We start from the raw sequence: 20,852 nt of genomic DNA, 5'->3' as shown, positions 1-20,852 counted from the left end.
ATGAAAGAAAATAGTAAAATTTAATTAGGTTGGTGAATATAAAAATGATAATTTTTTTCTCCATCACAGTAAATGGACCCCTCATTTTTATCCACAGGTTCTCTCAAGGGGTCCATCAACCTCAGTTGAAACCCCCGAAAACATCCTCATTTTGCAGATAAAGAAACTAAGTCCCATGGAAGTGAGATAACTTGACTAAAATCATACAACACAGAATTAGATTAACCCTTGCAGTGGTAACCTCACACCTTAACTCAGCCTTTTTTGAAGCTTTAGTCTAGAAATTGGCAATTATAGTCTTCTGTTTGTCCCTGATTTATGGCATGATCTGGAGCAAATTCTTTATTCTCATTGTGCCTCAGATTCTACCTATATAAAATGTAGGTGACTTAAAATGTACGTAAGGATAATAATAATGACTTAGATTTGTATTGCTCTTTTTCATTTACAATAGTTTTTACATATATTATCCTGCTTAATTTTCCTCATTTTATGGATAAGGAAATTAAAACTCCAGGATATTGAATGTCGTCTAAGGTTCTAAAGATCAGAAAAGGAAAAACCAGTATCAGAAACCATACCACTGGACTCCAAAGAACATTCCTTTATCATGCTGCCTTTCACGTTATAAATAAAACTCTGAGTTCAGTCACATATGTATTGTGATATCATAAACACAAATTAAACACAAATAAGTGGTCATTGGGCTCAGATGAGCCAAATACTTATATCCTAATTTATCCAGATAAAGTGATGAATGAATAGAACTATGGAACGGAGCTTTTCTAGACCAAGTCTCCATTTTTGCAATAAGAAGTGAGAAGAGAAAGAAATAGAATTTAAGAGTCTAAGATTGTAGAGTTGTTGGCTTAATGTTGTTTAAATCAATCCTTTCTTTCCTTCTCTTTCAAGGTAGGCTAAAGAGGCAAGTAATCTGAGTAAATGCCAATGAGGTCATTTTTCTCTATTCTCTTAAGTTTTACTTTTATGAGTTAATGGTATTCAGTGAAGTTTGTTCTTTCAGAGACAGATTACTCTTAAATAAGTTCAATAAGGTAGAGAAATTAAAGTCAAAAGGGCCATGATACATCAAATATCTCTGTCATTCAAGTGACCTGACCTATGAGATACAGGACATTCTGTTCTCTCAAAGAAATCTTCTTAACCTGACCTAAAACCTATGGTATAGAATAACCTTTATTGGACTCCAAATGTCACTATTTGATTAACCTTAAGCAGTATTAATAGTAATTTGTTTTCCAAATTCTTATAATCATTCTATAGGGTATTCAGATATTTCTTTGCTATAATCCACATACTTTTCATATTATATCTCTTAATATTACCTGATCCAAATAAATTAAAAACATTTTAAGGTAGTACAGGAATAGCTATGATCATACTTATACTATAAATAATAAATTTGAATCTGCTGAGATTGAAAAAAACTATAATTACTACAAAAATAAACACATTGAGATTTGGCAAATGTTTATACAAAGCACTATATTTGACTTAGCTAGAAATATAAAGAGAATTAAAGTCATGGTCCTCTCCCTCCAAAAATAAACAGTATATTTGGGAACCTACATCAATAATTGAAATGTGAGTAACTATGAGAACTCTTAAAGTAGAAGTTCAGTTAAGAGGCTTTAAGAATTTAGGTATACCCTAAAACTAGATTGTGGTGATGGTTGGACAGCCATATAAATCTATTGAAAGCTATCAAATGTGTACTTAAAATATGTGAATTTTATAGTATGTAAATTGTTTCTCAGTAAGGCTGTTAAAAGAGTTCAGGGAAAGAAGAGATTATTTCTGGTTGAGGAACTTGGGGAATATTTTTTGCCCCAAATACAATTTAAGCTGTATCTTAAAGGACAAGTAGTATTTGGATCAGAAAATAAGCAACAGAGTATTCTAGAAAGAGGAAATAGCTTGTCTAAGGTCTAAAAGCTCAGGAGTACAAGAAATATGCTAGAGGAGCTAGTTCAGACTTTGCTCCATGACTTAGATTATATGGCTTTCATTCCTACCAGTACATGTGGCCATATGGCTATGACGTTTCCAAAAAGTTTTGGTCAATCCCTATTGAGAAAAACATATAACTGTACATGGCTATTTTTTCTTTCCATCAAAAATAAGAACTTGCCTCCATTTTGAGCTGATGAGAAAGTTATAATGAGGAGTGTGTATAATTCAGAATGTTTCACAGCTGTCAGTGGCTCCACTGATCATAACAACCACTGACATTTGTTTCCGTCTTTATAGCTTAAAATCACTGATACATACATTATTTCCTTTGAGCCCGTAACAGTCTTTATTTTACCGATGAAGAAAGTAAGATTAAAGCAGGGTCCAGAGCCTAAAATAATAAAGACATGCTAAAGTAAAGATCAAGATATTCTGGCCTGCTAAGAATAGGATGAGGGAGAGAAAATGGTAATATAAGTAAATGATCTTTAAACAATTAAAAATCTGCTAACTAAATTGCATGCCACACATGAATCAAAACCCATCTCATACAAAAAATAAAACAGATAAAGTTAACTACTGTCATCAATAATAGGAATCCAAAGTTGACATTTTTCCTAATAAGCTGATAAAACCCTCTTATTGACTGGAACAGCCCATGTTAAAATAAGATTTATCAACAGTAAAGAAAAGTACATAGGGAGCTTACTAACAATTTCTAAATAGGTAGTCATTTTTGTTATTTGCTTTTTAAAATTTAAACAGATTAAAATTTAAAGCAAACCACTGACATAGAGTTTCTCGGATTATGTAAGTAAGCATATATACAGAAGCTTAATTTTTAATTTAAAATGTAACTGCCAACCAGTAAAATCATGTTAAAAATAGAGAGGGCTTTCATAATGTCCATCAAAGAAGATGACTTTTGTCCTTGACTTTGACACCATCTGACCAACTGCTCAGAAATTTTAAATATGAGCCATATTGTATAGATTTATTCCAAATTTTTACAAGGAAAAAGAATACAAATTAACCCAGTGAGCAGCAAAATAGAGGCAGTTTTTATGAAATCTGAGTTGTGTTAACCTGCAATCAAATGTAATCTCCATTTTAATATTTACACATCTTTATATTGTTATGAACCTATTCTTGACATGGGTTTTATTTTGTTTCTCTCCTCCCTCACTTCTGTGAAATGCAGAAGGGAAAAGATGTTTGTTATTCACATATTTGTACCCCACTAACTGGTGTTACACATCTGGCTTCCACTGGAGAGCCCCTGACATCGCAGGGAACGGTGATCAAAATTCCACACACTAGCTTCAAGCTGGGGGCTCGTAGCTATTGCAGCATTGAAGGGGGTATTTTCCTGGCTTCTTTAAAATAAGCATGGTGATGGGATGGTTTAAGGGAAGAACACCTCTCAAATCACATGACCACTGCTGTGCTTCCTTGTGTCCTGCTTTCTTCATAACAGCTTGGCACTACATTCTTTCTCTGTATCTTAGTGGGCTTTTGTGTGTACAAGTGGGATGGGGGTTGGGTGTGGGGGCTTTCAGTGGCTGCTTACACATTATGCATGCATCTTTCAATGTTAGAGTGATGTGCCTTCCCTTATGTGTCACAGATTACGGTCACAGATTAAATCTTCTGTGTTCCTGAGAGATTGGGCTGTCTCTCTCTTATTGGTGTGAGATTCATGTGTTTTGATGTTTACACCCTCAAATGTTCTTCATGTTGCATTAAACATAAGTTGAAATGTTTTCCCATAAGAGTTAGCTTTTCATGTTGGGCTGAAAAAGTCTTCATTTCTGTGTAGCAATTCGTGTTATTATAACCTATGGCTTTCAATTGTACCTCCCATAATGAAGAGCTGACTTTAAACACTGTGCTATTCTTGTTAAGACCTAAGCATAAGGTAAGTCACTTCTCTAACTGTATCTAAAGATTGTGGTTGTTTGTTAAAGTTTTCTCAGCTTTGTTTAAAGCATTTTCACTTTTTTTCCTTACCGTTTATTACGTGCTCTCCCTCCTTTTGTTTTCTGTTTCATTGCTTAAGATGTCTTAATGGACAATGTGATCTTCAGCAAAAATTATACATGTAAACACATGTTGAAATGAATTAAATGAATTATTTGATGTCTGAAAGCAGTCTTGATTAGTAAATGAATACCTTCATTTTCAGTAAGTCTCTTGTGTTTTTTATTTCCTCCATTGACTTTAATATACTGTTTCTACCATGATTTTAGCTTTGATTTCAGTTGAAAGGGGAATTAATTGTCAATACTATAAATTTATCTTAGTAAAATAACATAATCCAGTAGAATAAAGTAACAGATCATCCAACACCATACTTTTCATTTTTAATCCCTGACAAATTGGGTAAGATAAAGAAAAACAACAGCAAATCATAAAACTTGAAACAGACCTGTGTTACCTTTTTTATAGTCCATATTGTGAGAACAATAGTTGTTTCTCAACTTTATTCTTTCAAGTAAATCCCATTACATTGTGAGCTAGGCAAAGTCTTCATATTGGGATTTTATTAAATTAAGTCAGTATTATAATGATGACAAGTTTCATGGTACAGAAAAGGGCATCCACTGCACACATAAGTATTAAAATGTTTTAAATTAATTTTCTCAATTTTTTAATGTATACTCAAAATCACTACAGTAAAGAAGTTCATTTAATCGTTGATTTTTAAAAGTGATTTCCCTCAAATCTGGATCAAATAGCCAATGTAATGTGAATGAGAAGACATTGGTTATACTGATGTTGGCAGTTTTTGAACCCAGATTCAGAATATTGAATTTTTCTCATCATCCAAATTTCTCTTCAAAACTGTTTGAAATATATCGTTCTAAACTGATGTGCCACAAAGCAAGACTTGGGTTTCTTTATTAAATTCATGCTATGAGGGACTTCCCTGGTGGCTCAGTGGTTAAGAATCCGCCTGCCAATCCAGGGGATGTGGGTTCAAGCCCTGGTCCGGCAAGATCCCACATGCCGCAGAGTGGCTAAGCCCATGTGCCACAACTACTGAGTCTGTGCTCTAGAGCCTGTGAGCCACAGCTACTGAGCCCATGTGCCAGAACTACTGAAGCCTGCGTGCCTAGAGCCCCTGCTCTGCAACAAGAGAAGCCACTGCAATGAGAAGCCCGCACACCGCAACGAACAATAGCCCCTGCTTGCTGCAACTAGAGAAAAACCTTCACACAGCAACAAAGACCCAACGCAGCCAAAAATAAATTAAAAAGTAAATTAAAAAAAAAAACTACTTAAAAAAAATTAATGCTATGAATGAATTTTTTGTTAAGTTTTAGGCCACCTAAGAAAGGGAGAGAGTGTTTTTTTTATTGTGGTTTTGATTTGGTTCGCTTTTTTTGGTAAAGCCAGCTAGTACTTCACCTCCATTTCCATTTAGACATTATATAAGTCTGTTGAAACATTTGATGAGACAACTTGAACTACTCATCTGAACTGCTCTGTTCATTGTAAATCTCTTGTTTCTATCCATACACTAGCTCCACTCTAGATTGGAAGGGCTTAAAGATGAACTCTGGAGGAATAGAGGATACGACTTAAGAGTAACTATTACTGATCAAAGGAGCTGCTTTCCATTCGCAAACGTTGCTTTGCGCTATGGGTTTGGCTCCTTCTGTTTCTACATCTTGTTGAAGACTTTCTTGACTTCCATTTGACTTCTTTGAATTCTGTTTTTGTCCTTCAACATTTTCCCCTTTCTTTTCCTTCTCTCTCCAGATTTTTCTCTCACTCTTTTGGCTATCTCCTGTGTTCTTTGAATCGTTTTTAAAAGTAGTTTATCTCTTTATTAAGCTTGTCTATTAATTTGTCTATTAGTGTTTGTTTCTTTTCTCCTTTAAGGCTGTACTGATATAGTTAACACTTATTTTCATTCCATGGTATGCCAACTTGCTTGTTTATTTTGCAGCAAGTTCATTAGTCATTCTTACCCTCTTGGTATGAATTTTCAATAAGAAATGGCAGAACATTCTGCATTTACATATTGTCCCCTTCTATAAGACCATACTTTCTTTTCTATCTACTAGATTTACCCTCCTCAAACCTCTCTCTCTTTTTTTTCTTTTCCTTGCTCTCGTGTCTTCCTTACTGTATTATTTTCTTTAAGTAGTCATTAATTTCTTTCCCATTTGGTCCAGCATTGTTCTCCAATAAAACTTCGAGAAAAGAATATAAGAATATTATCTTACAGATTAGCTTCTTCATTCTAGTGTATTTAAAACTAATTAAACAATCTGGGCCAAAAGAGAATAACTTTAACATCTGGAATTATATTTCGTCTCTCTTTTTTTTTTTTTTTTTTGGTGTGTCTTGTGTGTATGTGATTTTTTTTATTGTTGTTGTTTCTTTAAACATTAACAATTGTTTTTTTCAGGGAAGGACAACCATTACCCACCCTAAGTTGCAACATTACTTTCATAATTTGTTTCATTACAATAGTAGACTGTGTTAAGCGATAGAAATTAATTTGCTGTGTATACCATTTGGGGCAAGCTGCTGGGGAGTGGGAAGAAGAGGTGTGGAGTTTCAATACAGTTGCCTCTGAAATCAACAAGTGTCAATGCCATCCAGCATGGCCCTTGAATTCATCAGTTTTGCAACATGTAAAAGAATGTTCCACTTTGACCTGAAATATTTGAATCAGCATGAGTTTCTGATTGATAACTATATACACACTTAAGAACTGGCAAATAAATGACTTCAATTTCATTGATTTCCAATTGAAACATCTTTCATAACTAATATTATAATTATAATCAATTATTATAATCAGTAAATAACAAAGGTTATTAGACTCACATGTAAATATTGTATATGAAGATTTCTCTTTTCCCCTCATTAACATATGTAACTAAAAATGACTACCAGTGAACATTTGATTACAGCTTTATTACTTGAATTGCATTATTGTTTTAGTCAAGAGATAAGCACAGTATCTTTAATATTAAGCATCTGAATTCACAACTGAATATGTGGTAACTTGAATTTTTTCCCATATACTAATTTCCAATACACATCAATTAAAAAATGCCATTAGTTTTACCCTTGTCCCATGTACAATGTTGTGCCCCCAATTTTTTTTCTAGAAATCAGTCCTTTCTTTAAGTAAGAGAAGGAAAAATTAAAAATATATGGAATAAGTGTAACATATTTTTATTAACATGTTTTTATATGTGAGATACATAAAGCCTTTGCTCCTAGACCTCAGGAGTTTGCCCATTAAATATACATATCTGGCTATCTCTGTTATGAGCCCTAAATTACTGAGTTTATGCTCTCTCTGCAGGTCCAGTCCAGGTGCAGCAGCAAGGAGAACATTCTCAGAGCCAGTGAGTATATCATTATTTCAGATGGACTACTGGATTAGAACTTGTGGTTCAACAAGAAGGAAAGCTAAAAATGACATTTTGGTGAAAGAATAAAGAAGAGCACTGGGGAAAGTTTATGTCAAGAATATGAATTTTAGAGCTTTTGCCTTCTAAAAATAACAGTATCAATATATTAATGAATATTTCCCTTATCACAATTGTTTTTGCAAGTCCTGACATCAGAACTTTGACAGGACTACTGGTTAGGGTAGTAATGAGCTCCTCTGTGACTCCAAGATGAGAACCCTCTTTAATTGCCCCACTGCCAAAAAGTTATTTGAAAACAGACTAACTGAAAATAATGTAATATAAATCCACTAAATGAATCTAAAAAAGAAAAAAAGGACCCCTAAGCAGGTACATCATAATCATTTCATTAATATGAATTCCTAAAAGATGTTATCTTCACAGGCAGCATATTTCAGAACATAGTGCCCTAAACCAAAGATGAAGAAACCTTATTTTTCTGTTTTTTCACCAATAACATTTGCATGGAAGTCATTTGACTTTGCGTATTATTCATTTTCTGACTTTGTGTATTATTCATTTTCCTATCTTATAAAAAGGAAATATAAATAGCTTTTCCTTACCTGTATCCTTGAAATGATGTGACATCAAAGGTTGTGCCTTGAAAGCTTTGGGATTCTAAGAGAAAAGTGCTGTATAAATGCTAATTTTGTAGATATTGTTCTCTGTCACTTAATATTAATGGTATCACCCTATCTTCTTCCTGATCATTATCAAGAGAAGAAGTGCAGGAGGACAATACTGAAATGGGTCCTTACTTACACCACTGGGAGTTTTAGTAAATGGGATGATTTCTATTTACAGTAGAATGTCTGTATTATTTAACAATTTGAAAAGTACCTGGAGAACTTCAAATAGGTAAAATTTTGTTTCATTTATTTTTTTTAATGTAAGATTTTCCCATTTCTGTGTTGTAAATCTGCTACCTTAGCTTGAAGACCTTGAGTTATTAGGCAAGCACGCTTCAGTTGTTTGTCCAGGACCTTCATATTAGAGTTATATAAAAATAAGTGCAAACAGGCATGTTTAACTTGTATACTTTTGTGAGTTTTCATAACATCTGACAGGCATGTGAATCTGAGGGAGGTGCTTCAATAATAGGAGATGTAAAATCCTATAATCCCTTAAGACCTAAGGTTGAGAAAACTAAGAGTCAAGGAAGTGATGATTGAATATTTACTAAAATAAAACAACAGAAATAAATGAAATTTTAAAATGACATTTTTGATGATTTCCATTTATTGTTGATCCTGAGATGATGATGGATCACTGATAGTGATTGTGGTGATTAGGAATTAAAAAAATTTCTTACTGAGAACAGATTTCTTTGAAACCTTTTTCACCTCTATCATGGATCTTTGTGCTGTTAGAACTGCTTTCATTTCACTTATGCTCTAACTGGCTTGTTGGTTGTTAATCACTTTGGATGGACCTTATGATGGTCCAGGTTTTTCTGTTCACCTTTTCTTAGGATAAAATAATCATGTAGATGGTCCATATAGCCATTTAGATCCATGTAGAGAGCCCATCCAACATTGTAGCCTCTTAGTTCTGTGAGTTCTATAAGTTTAAGGTCGTTCCTCTCAGCACTGCTTTAGTAACTCATACTCATGCCCATAGCCACACCCAGGACTTTTCATGAGCTGTTCTACCTCTGAACTTCTTAATCTCATTGCTTATTTAGTCTATTTCTATCTTTTTTTCTTCCTTCCTTTGCCATGTAATACTATACTGCAGTCATAGAGACCCTATTAGCAGTTCTCCCATTCTCTCAGTGCTATGTCCTGCCTCTATTCCTTGGGACCCTTTCCCTCAGAGCATAAAATATCCATTCCCCTTATTTTCCTAGAAAACTCTTACTTATCCTTCCATACTCAGTTCAAGTGTGATCTCCTCTGTGATGGCTTCTCTGAGTTCCCCCAAGGCAAGGTGACTAATCCTTCTTGTATACCCCATACAGTTTCTTCTATTTTAATCATTTTTTCATTTACTTACTGAATTAACTATCCTCAAGGAAAACATTTCCAAAATGTAGCTAATAAAAAGAAAACTATGATCAACTGCTTTTTTAGCACATATAAAAATGTATCAAAGCAAAAATCAGCAGATACTAGAGAAAGGAAAAAAGTTAGAACTTAATAGAGCTTGTTCAGAATTGTCCAAGGAAGAGTTAACTTTGGTAACTTTGTTCAAGCAAGAGGTAACTTTCCTTTAGCACCTCAAAACTATTGAATTGGCCAAAAAGTTCCTTCGGTTTTAAAGTAAAAATAAGAGACACATTTTTCATTTTCACCAAGAACTTTATTGAACAATGTATTCACCGTTTTGTTCCACTACCTTCTGCCATTTTTCAGGCAACTTCATAATTCCGTCTTCCCAAAACTTTTTATCTTTTTGAGCAAAGAACTGTTCCAGGTGCCTTTTACAATCTTCTAGGGAATTGAAATTTTTTTCATTAAGAGAATTTTGTAAAGACCGAAATAAATGGAAATCTGAAGGTGCAATATCTGGTGAATATGGCAGATGAATCAGAACTTCCCAGCCAAGCTGTAACAGTTTTTGCCTGGTCATCAAAGAAACATGTGGTTCTGCATTACCCTGGTGGAAGATTATGCATTTTCTGTTGACTAATTCTGGACGCTTTTCGTCGAGTGCTGCTTTCAGTGGGTCTAATTGGGAGCAGTAATTGTTGGAATTAATCATTTGGTTTTCCGGAAGGAGCTCATAATAGAGGACTCCCTTCCAATTTCACCATATACACAACATCACCTTCTTTGGATGAAAACTGGTCTTTGGTGTGGTTGGTGGTGGTTCATTTTGCTTGCCCCATGATCTCTTCCATTACACATTATTGTACAATATCCACTTTTCATAGCCCGTCACAATTTGTTTTAAAAAACAGTCCATTTTTGTTATGTTTAAGTAGAGAATCGCATGCGGAAATATGGTCAAGAAGGTTTTTTTCACTGAACTTATGTGGAACCCAAACACCAAAATGATTAACATAACCAAGCTTGTGCAAATGATTTTCAATGCTTGATTTGGATATTTTGAGTATGTCGGCTATCTCCCACGTGGAGTATAACGATGATTGTTCTCAGTGAATGTCTCGATTTGATCGCTATCAACTTCAACTGGCCTACCCGACCGTGGAGCGTCGTCCAGTGAGAAATCTCCAGCACAAAACTTCGCAAACCACTTTTGACACATTCGATCTGTCACAGCACCTTCTCCATACACTGCACAAATCTTTTTTTGGGTTTCAGTTGCGTTTTTACCTTTCTTGAAATAATAAAGCATGCCGAAAATGTTGCTTTTTTTCTTCCATCTTCAATATTAAAATGGCTACACAAAAATTCACCAATTTTGATACGGTATTTTTTTAATGCACACTGATATTGTAGCTGTCACAATACAATCTAACAAAATTGCTTCGAATGAAGTTAAAGACAAGTAAGCACTACTAGAGCCCTCTTACAGAAAAAAACCAAATGAACTTTTTGACCAATATTAAAACAACCTGTTGATAAAAGGCTGAGTTTATTCTTACTCTGGTGAGAGAGAGTGCCACTTCAACAAAGTCTTAGTCTCAGAGTCTCAGAAAGGGAACGGCAAAGTCAGGATATTTATGAGGTTTTGAAATTTGATTTAAAGCAGTTCTTTTAACGTGGGCTTGATTAGAATTAAATAAGGATCATGATATAATCATTTAGAAATCACGGGCATGGCAAGGCAAGGACTTCTGAGTCTTGGTGTATAAACCGTTTGTTGGTGCTTTCTGTTTAAGAAGCTTCTGGAATGAGCAATAAAGTTATTTATAACTTTTATCTTCCAAGGAAGAATCTTCTGGAATAGTAAAGTTATGCTGATAAAGACAATGGAATAGTAATGTTATGCTAATGAAGACAGTAAGCTGTGCACTTACAGATGGTTTCAGGTATCAGAATTCCCCTTGTGATCAGCCTAAGCTGAAAGATAGACTATTAACATCTAAGGATGTGATCAATCAATCAATCTAGACCTTCACCCTTACTTAAGGAATCACAGTATTACATCAACTATCTAGGAAAGTTTTTTCAACCTTCATAAGTGTCAGTTTGCCTGCATTTGTTGTTGTTGGATGGTCATTTATTGAACTATTGAATGAGACAGCAGCTATATAGCAACATTTAGAACTGTGGAGGTCTCACATCTGAACCCTGCTACACAAATGTGAGAAGGATTATGATCAGAGTTTGTAGTCCTTTTTTCAGCCAGGAGCCAAAAGTGTCCAAAATTAAGCCAAGAACAACTATATGTCAACAAAATGGACAACATAGAAGAAATGGAAAAACTCTTAGAAACATATAATCTATCAAGACTGAATCAGGAAGAAATAGAAGATCTGAAGAGACCAAATACTAGTAAGGAGATTGAATCAATAATCAAAAATCTCCCAACAACAAAAAAAAAGCCAAGAACAGATGGCATCACTGGTTAATTTTACCAAATATTTAAAGAAGAATTAACACTGATCTTTCTCAAACTCTTCCCAAAAATTGAAGAGAAGGAAACACTCCCAAACTCATAAGACCAGCATTACCCTGATATCAAAGCCAGAAAAAGATACCACAAGAAAAGAAAACTACAGGCCAATATCCCTAATGAATATAGATACAAAAATTCTCAATAAAATACTAGCAAACTGAATTTATCAGTACATTAAAAAGATCATTCCCTGTGATCAAGTAAGATTTACCCCTGGGATACAAGGACAGCTCAATATATGCAAATAAATAAATGGGATGCATCACATTAATAGAGTGAAAGAAAAAAATCATATGATCATCTCAGTAGACACAGAAAAAGCATTTGACAAAACTCAACATTTGTTCATGATAAAAAAAAAAACTCTTAACAAATTTATAGGTATAGAAGGAACGTACCTCAGCATAATAAAGGCCGTATATGGTAAGCTCACAGCTAACATCATATTCAATGGTGAAAAGTTGAAAGCTTTTCCTCTAAGATCAGGTATAAGATAAGGGTGCTCACTTTCGTCATCCCTACTTAACATATTACTAGAAGTTCTAGACAGAGCAATCAAGCAAGAAAAAGAAATTAAAAGCATCAGAATTGGAAAAGAAGAAACAAAGTAGTCTGTATTTGCAGATGACATGATTATATAGAGAGAAAATCCTAAAGACTCCACCAAAAAACAGAACTGATCAATGAATTCAGTAAAGTTGCAGAATACAAAATTGACACACAAAAATTCAGTAGCTTATCTGAACTAACAATTATCTGAAAAAGAAATAAAGAAAATGATCCCATTTATAGTAGCTTCAAAAAGAATAAAATACTGAAGAATAACTTTAACCAAGGAGGTGAAAGATCTCTACACTGAAAACTACAAGACATTGATGAAAGAAGTCAAAGAAGACACACATAAATGGACAAGTATCCTTTGTTCATAGATTGGAAAAATTAATATTGTTAAAAATGTTCATACTACCCAAAGCCATCTGTAGACAGTAGACTATTCCTATCAAGGTTCCAATGGTGGGCTTCTCTGGTGGTGTAGTGGTTGAGAATCCACCTGCCAGTGCAGGGGACACGGGTTCAAGCCCTGGTCCAGGAAGATTCCACATGCTGTGGAACAACTAAGTAACTAAGCCCGTGCACCATAACTACTGAGCCTGCATTCTAGAGCCTGTGAGCCACAACTACTGAGCACGCATGCCGCAACTACTAAAACCCATGTGCCTAGAGTCCATGCTCCACAACAAGAGAAGCCACCGCAATGAGAAGCCCGCGCACTGCAGCCAAGAGTAGCCCCTGCTCGCCGCAACTAGAGAAAGCCCGCGTGAGGCAACAAAGACTCAGTGTAGCCAAAAGTAAAATAAATAAATAAATAAATTTATGTTAAAAAAAAACATTCCAATGGCATTTTTTGCAGAAGTGGAAAACAAAAATCCTAAAATTTGTATGGAATCATGAAAGACCCAGAATAGCCAAAGCTGTCCTGAGAAACGAGAACAAAATGGGAGCCATCACACTTCCTGATTTTAAGCTATATTATAAAACTATAATAATCAAATAGTATGGTTCTGGCATAAAAATAGACACATAGACCAATGGAACAGAATCAAGAGCCCAGAAATAAATCCATGCATATACAGCCAACTGATATTTGACAAGGAAGCAAAGGATATTCAATGGAGAAAAGACTATTCCATAAATGGTGCTGGGGAAATTGGATATTCACATTTAAAAGAAGGAAACTAAGGACTTCTCTGGTGGCACAGTGTTTAAGACTCTGAGCTCCCAATGCAGGGTGTCCAGGTTTGATCCCTGGTCAGGGAACTAGATCCCACATGCGTGCTGCACCTAAGAGTTCGCATGCCACAACTAAGGAGGCTGCCTGCTGTAACTAAGGAGTCCACGTGCCGCAACTAAGGAACCAGCAAGCTGCAACTAAGGAGACCTCAAGCTGCAGCTAAGGAACCCACCTGCCACAACTAAGGAATCAATGAGCTGCAACTAAGGAGACCGCCTGCCACAACTAAGACCCAGCACAACCAAATAAATAACTATTTAAAATAAAATAAAAGAAGGAAAGTAGACACCTGTCTTACACCACTTACAAAAATTAACTGGAAATGACTTAAAAGACTTAAATGTAAGACCAGAAACCATAAAACTCCTAGAAGAAAACACAGGAAAAAAGTTCCTTTACATCAGTTGTCCCCAACCCCTGGGCCATAGCCCGGTGCCAATCTGCAGCCTGTTAGGACCTGGGCCGCACAGCAGGACATGAGCAGCGGATGAGTGAGCGAAGCTTCTTCTGCCGCTCCCCACCACTCACATTACCACCTGAACCATGCTTCCCATCACTTGCATTACCGCCTGAACCATCCTCCCCCACCACCCCAGTCCATGGAAATATTGTCTTCAACAAAACCAGTCCCTGGTGCCAAAAAGATTGGGGACTGCTGCTTTACATGGATTTTGTCGATGATATTTTGGATATTACACCTACGGGACAGGCAACAAAATAAAAAGTAAGCAAGTGGGACTACATCAAACTAAAAGCTTCTGCATAGCAAAAGAAACTATTAACAAAATGAAAAGACAACCTATAGAATGGGAAAAAAATATTTGCAAACTGAATACCTGATAAGGGTATATTAAAAGTATATAAAAAGCTCATACAACTCAATAGCAAAAATAAATAAATTAAAAATCCAGTATAAAAAGACCTGAATAGATATTTTTCCAAAGAAGATATACGAATGACCAACAGGTACATGAAAAAGGCACTCAACATCACTAATCATAAGGGAAATACAAATCAAAATCATGATAAGATATCACCTCATGCCTGTCAAAATGGCTTTCATCAAAAAGACAAGGGATAACAAATAGTGGCAAGGATGGGAAGAAAAGGGAACCCTCATTCATTGTTGGTGGGACTGCAATTTGATGCAGGCAACAGGGAAAACAATATGGAGATTTCTGAAAAAATTAAAAATAGAACTTCCATACTACTCAGCAATGCTACTTCTGTGAATATATCCAAAGGAAACAAAAACACTATGTTGAAAAGATATCTACATCCCTTATTCATAGCAGCATTATTTACAATAGCTGAGACATGGAAAGAACTTATGTCCGCCAATGGATGAATGGATAAAGTAGTTGTGTCATGTATACACACACACATAGACACACACACACACACACACACACACACACACACACACACTGGAATATTATTCAGCCTTAAAAAGGAAAGAATTCTTGCTATTTGCAACAACAAGGATGGACCTTGAGGGCATTATGTTAAGTGAAATAAATCAAAGAAAGATAAACCCTATATGATCTCACTTATCATAACAATCAAAAAAAACTCCTAGAAAAGGAGATCAGATTTGTGGTTACCAGAAGCAGGGAGTGTGTGTTAGGAGAACTGGATGAAGGTGGTCAAAAGGTACAAACTCCCAGATATAAGGCACACAAGTACTGAGGATATAATATACAACACGGTGACTATAGTTAACATTATTGTATGGTATATTTGATAGTTGTTAGAGTATAGGTCCCTAGAGTTCTCATCACAAGAAAAAAATTTCTTTTTCTTTTGTATCTATATGAGGTGATGGATGTTAAATAAACTTATTCTATTAACCATTTCACAATATATGAAAGTCAAATTATTCTGTACACCGTAAACTTACAATGCTGCATGTCAGTTATATCTCAGTAAAACTGGGGAGAGAAACAAAAACAAAATTAAGCCAATCTGAGGAGTTTTTAGAAGAAGATATAGGGTTATTAGCCAAACTACCCAATTTTCTGACTTCTTTGTTTGCTTACTGGACCCTTTTAGTAATATAAATGATTCCAGAGAAGTATACAGGCATGTAAGAACAACATTCTTATCTAAAAGCAGCACATGTTTTTCCTTCAAAGGCCAATATTATATCTAAAGCAGCTGAGCCACTGCCACTGTAATTTCATGAAACTTTCAAGTGAGGAGTTCTTTAGTCTTGGTGGCATTATCTAACTCACCTACTAGTGTCTGAATCAGAGCATGTAGCACACTCCCTACTTTCTGCGCCTCTTGTAAAGCTTGAAGTAAAGAGGCTTGAGAAAGGAAGAAAGAAATCCAGAATTTCTCTGGAGTGATCATGATATTTATTCTTAAATCAAGGTCCACTTTTCCTACTTTTTTAAAAATTAAATTATCTAACAGTCTTTTTTTTCTTCAAAAAGAAACTGATGGCTTAAAAATGGATCTTGGATGATGCTAGGGACTCTACTGAAGGCAGGCGTCAGTTTACAAAGCTAGTAAGATCCTATCCAGTCTGTAGGCTTTGTACCACAAATCCAATACCAGTAATTGGGGAACACCCAATGACCTATTTGGGATCAAAATACCCATAAGTGGTTATCAAATATGTTATAACATTTGGAGCCACTCATCAAAAATAATTCTGCACCATACAATAAAATTTAAAGTGTTGAGTCCATTTAGAGGATCTGAAACAAAAGAAAAATAGTAACTTGTAAGGTGTATAAAAGTGAGACAGCCTCCAAATAATATATTGTTGTTTCTTAGTTCCCTTACAAGTTCTATTTCTTTTAAAGTTTGATTCCCACCCAAAAAAATTAGAGAATTATTTTGGTGGAGTCAAGAACCTTGTCTTCTAGGTATGACCTAAGAAAGGGTTTTAGATTTCCATCTCTTTGGCCTGTTACATAGTGTGTCATTGGAAAAGTCACCTAATAGTTGAGCATAGTTCCCCAGGAAACCAACAGATTCAATTTGAGGAAGTGGAACCAAAGGAATCTGGTTGGCTACCAAAAATAATAATAATAATGTAGTGCAAAACCAGTTTGGTTGTATACTTTAGCTAGTTCACAAGTAAATAACAGCCAAGTATTAGATACATACCAATGAATGATTAAGGATGCAAACGAAGTGCAATATTAAGAATAGGGCAATATAGATAACAGTTAAAGAAACATTAAACCAGGGGAAGAAAGGGAAGAAAATAACAATGAAAATAAAGAACAATAGAATGCAGATAAAACTGTGGCAGTCCACCTTCTTATTCTATGGATCTTGGGTAGAAGCTCCCTACACTCATATGGTCAAAGGTCTTGGATGGAGGATGTCTCTTTCAGAGAATTGTCTGTTTCTAGAGGATTTCTAAAAACTCCTCGGCTTAAAATCTACAAATTCAGGAATGGATTATGCCTCTTTGGGAGACATGAATCCAAGGATCAAACCTTTAGAGTTGTATAGCTGTGCTGATTACTAACAGTACTTGATAAGGTCCAACGGGGTTCCAGAGCTGTCTTTCTCTGATGTCTCTTCCAAAAGACCACTTCTCTGGGTTTTAGGTCATACAAGGTTATTTAAAAGGGTGTTGATGAAAGGCTGCTTGTACCTGTTTATAAGACTTGGTGTATGGCATGAATAATTCCTTGCAATATTTAGCCATATCTGCTTGCAATAGTGTGGAATTTAAGGAGATATTCCTAGATGTATGTGGGAGAGTTGATGAACCACAGAAAGATTTGATCTCGTTGCCATTAAAGACAATGCCTTAGGTCATGGAAGTTCAAGAGTTTCTATGTTTGTTCTCTCTACCTTTCCTGAAGATTGGGGGTGAAATTAGTAAGTGGCATATCTTTCCAAAACTCTTTAGTAATAGGCCCAGGAAAATGGATGCCTCCATCACTAGAGAGAAAGGTCAGAATTCCCTGGATTGGGAACATGAGATCAAGAAAATTTTCCTACTATTAGAGTTATAGCTCTTTATCAAGGGAAGGCTTCAAACCATCCTAAGAATAAGTAAACAATCACCATGAACATATTCAAAACCCAGAGAGTAGTTTCATGAAACACATTTGGAGGTGTTTAAACCTCAGGAGGGGGCCCTGAGTTTTGGACTCTTATCCATGTCCCACCTTTATATTCTTACCAGGATTATAGTGGTGACAGATGAGATAGAGTAAAGCTTTCCCATCAGTATTAATTATGTACAGTGGCAAATTTCTTCTTTAACTTGTGGGTAATTTCATGTAAAATTTTTATAAGATTCTGTTTGATGTCCTTCAGTGCTGCTAAATAGCTAATAGTGCAATTTACACCCAGCTTTCTCGTGGTACCTCTTTTCTGACTGGAGCTGATTGCTAGCATTCTATAATAGGGGCTTTGAACTCAGTTCGCTTTTGAAGCAAACACTTGGTCCCTTGGGGTATTATAAGGGCTATAATTTTAGTGAAGGCTGTCTGTGTGGCATGATGATTAGTCAAGACATTTCCTCTAGCTTCCATATTATCTCCTTTTGTTTGAGCTCCTATTTTTATAATAGCCACTTCCTCAGGAAGCATTAGAGCACTTAAAATTTCTATAAATTGCTAACCTTTTTTTTTTTTTTTAATTTATTTGGCTGCGCTGGGTCTTAGTTGCCATATGCGGGATCTTCATTGCAGCATGTGGGATCTTTAGTTACAGCATGCGGGATCTAGTTCCCCGACCAGGGAACGAACCTGGGCCCGCAGCATTGGGAGTGTGGAGTCTTAACCATTGGACCACCACAGAAGTTCCTAAATTGCTAACCATTCTTAACTGAGATTCCTTCTGAGGTCAAGACCCTTCCTTGTTTCCAAAGCATTTCAAAATCATGGAATAACCCAAAAGCAAATCTACAGTCAATGCATATATTAACCCTAATATCTGTAGCTAACTAAAACTTCTGGTGTGCTCACAGAGTTCTGCCATCTGGGAAGATTTGCCTCTGACAAAGGATCATATCCTAGGGATGAAATTTTATAAAAATTAGGTAGGAAGTTAGTAAAGAGCTAATTTTAACTCACAAAAGGCCTGTTCATGTTTGGTGCCTAGGGAAGAGGTTCACTTTCAAAGGACTTGGTTAAGTCTTTTATTGGCATGGCAATTGCAGAAAAGTTGGGAACGCATGGCCCATGACAGTCAGTGAGACTCAAGAATCCTTTTTATTATCTCTTAGTTAAAGTCCATATTCTGTCAGGAGTAAGAGATTTACTTCCTTGAGAGAAATCATGTTCTAGGTAATGAACTTTACTTAGACAAAGTTGTAACTTCTCTTTGGAAACTTTATCCTCTTTGTGAGTTAAAAAAGTAAGTGGATAGATGGAATCAATCTTAGAGCTCACTCCATCTTTAGAACACAACGTTACCCACATGTTGAATTAGAGTAGGATCACAGGGAAATATAAAGTCTTAAGGTCCTGGTTGAGGACTTGTGAAAAGTAGGAGAGTGTTTCAGTAAATCTTTGCAACATAACAGTCAAAGTATATTTTGTATTTTCTCAGGAGAAGGCAAACAAATATTGACTATTTTGACCTAAAGAGTCATTAAAGAAAGCAGAACATAAATCTCCACAGTCAAATATGCAGCCTCAGGAGGTACTGAAGATAAAATACGTTTGGGGATTGGTACTACATGGAAGTGGGAAATGACTATTCTATTATGGGCCTGTTGTGCTGAACAAATCCCTATCCCCACCCATGCAGCATTTTGGCTGAGGGGTAGAAGTGTTACAAAAACTAGTACAACATATGTTGCATCTTTTCTCTATTTACTTTTACCTGTTAGTTTTAGTGCTTCTTTAGCTTCTGGTTCAAGAGAGCATTTTACACTTTGGGGTATAGGTTTCAATGGCTTGATTTGGGTACTAATAGGTTCAGCCCCTGTAATCCTCCCTATATTCATAGAATTTTTGCTCACAGAATGAAAAAGTCTGGCATCTCCTTCAGATCTTCAATTTAGGGTTGATTTAAATACAAAGGTACTAGTAAATCAATTTCCAAATTAGCTATATTCTCTTTGCAAATAAGGGAGTCCTCAGAGATTTCAAGAAAGAAACCATCAGGAAAATATTTAACAATTCCATTATAGTACACCCTGCCTAGCAAGTTAGCAGGTATGATATCACAGAAGAAGGAAGAATGTTATTTTGTTAAATGTCCAAGGATAACAGTTATGAAAGACATGGAACCAACAAAAGGATTATTAGAGATACCCACTGAGTAGGTTTTTTTTACCCCATGGGGGAGATTGTGTAACAGTGGTCGAGTTTAAGATTGATAGTGTTTGCCTCTATATCAATAAAAAAAAAAAAATTTTTTTGGCAAGGTTCTCTAATATTTAGAGAAATTTCTCCCTGGGAATTTAAGGGTAAAACAAAAAATACCCCTCATTAATTTATTTTTTTCCCCTTTAGCTTCTTAGCTAACACAAGATAGCTCTTTTTCCAATATCCTTTTTTATATAGTATCTGTAAGTATCTTTATCAAGAGATTCCCTCTTTTGGGATTTACTGACCCTGGTAGAAACATCTAGTTGTTTTATCTCTAATGCTATCAATTTATTCTGAGTTTTATTTTGTTTTTGTTCTAAGACTCTCAAAATATTCAGCAAGGTGCTTGAGTTCTGGCAGTGGCATTATTTCCCATACTAGTTTTTGCTTGCCTACTAAATCCCCTATTTGGCTTAAGACTGTTTACAAAAATCTAGAAGAGAGTTAGGAGTCACATCTGCTTTAACATCTACTCCTGAGTGCTGTCTAAAACTGTTAAAGAGCCTATCCCTGAGGTCTCCAATGTTATCCTTTCCTTGCTTGTAAGAATAAGTCAGAGCCCAGTCTACTTTCTCAGGAAGGACTTCTGGAATCGCCTCCAAAAGACTATGACCAACTTCTCTAGCTTTTCTAAACCTCTCTGGTTTCCTGTGCAGTTTAGGTTCTTCTGAGTTACCCTCAGGTTCTTCAATTCTGCTTTCTCATGGAATTTTTTGCGTCTCAAGCTTCCGCAAACATAAGAACTAATTGTTATAGAACTGGAAGCCCTGGGTATGTTCTTAAAATTATTCCAAATTTCTCTGCAAATTTCACTCTGCC

The 20,852-nt window shown here is 35.6% G+C and overlaps 1 protein-coding gene across 12 annotated transcripts in view; it reads left to right on the top strand.

The window, feature by feature from the left end:
• GPHN (gephyrin) overlaps positions 1 to 20,852 on the top strand; it is a 626,350-nt gene that overhangs the window by 435,924 nt on the left and 169,574 nt on the right. For all 12 annotated transcript variants that reach the window (XM_067732935.1, XM_067732912.1, XM_067732903.1 and 9 more), the window contains one exon: positions 7,307 to 7,349. In XM_067732935.1, coding sequence (XP_067589036.1) covers positions 7,307 to 7,349 — 43 coding nt within the window. The remainder of the gene's footprint in view (positions 1 to 7,306; positions 7,350 to 20,852) is intronic.

This window comes from Pseudorca crassidens, chromosome 1 (assembly GCF_039906515.1).
Source record: "Pseudorca crassidens isolate mPseCra1 chromosome 1, mPseCra1.hap1, whole genome shotgun sequence".
Taxonomy (NCBI): Eukaryota; Metazoa; Chordata; class Mammalia; order Artiodactyla; family Delphinidae; genus Pseudorca; species Pseudorca crassidens.
The sequence above is the reverse complement of the archived record's forward strand: the minus strand, read 5'-3'. Positions and strand labels throughout refer to the sequence as shown.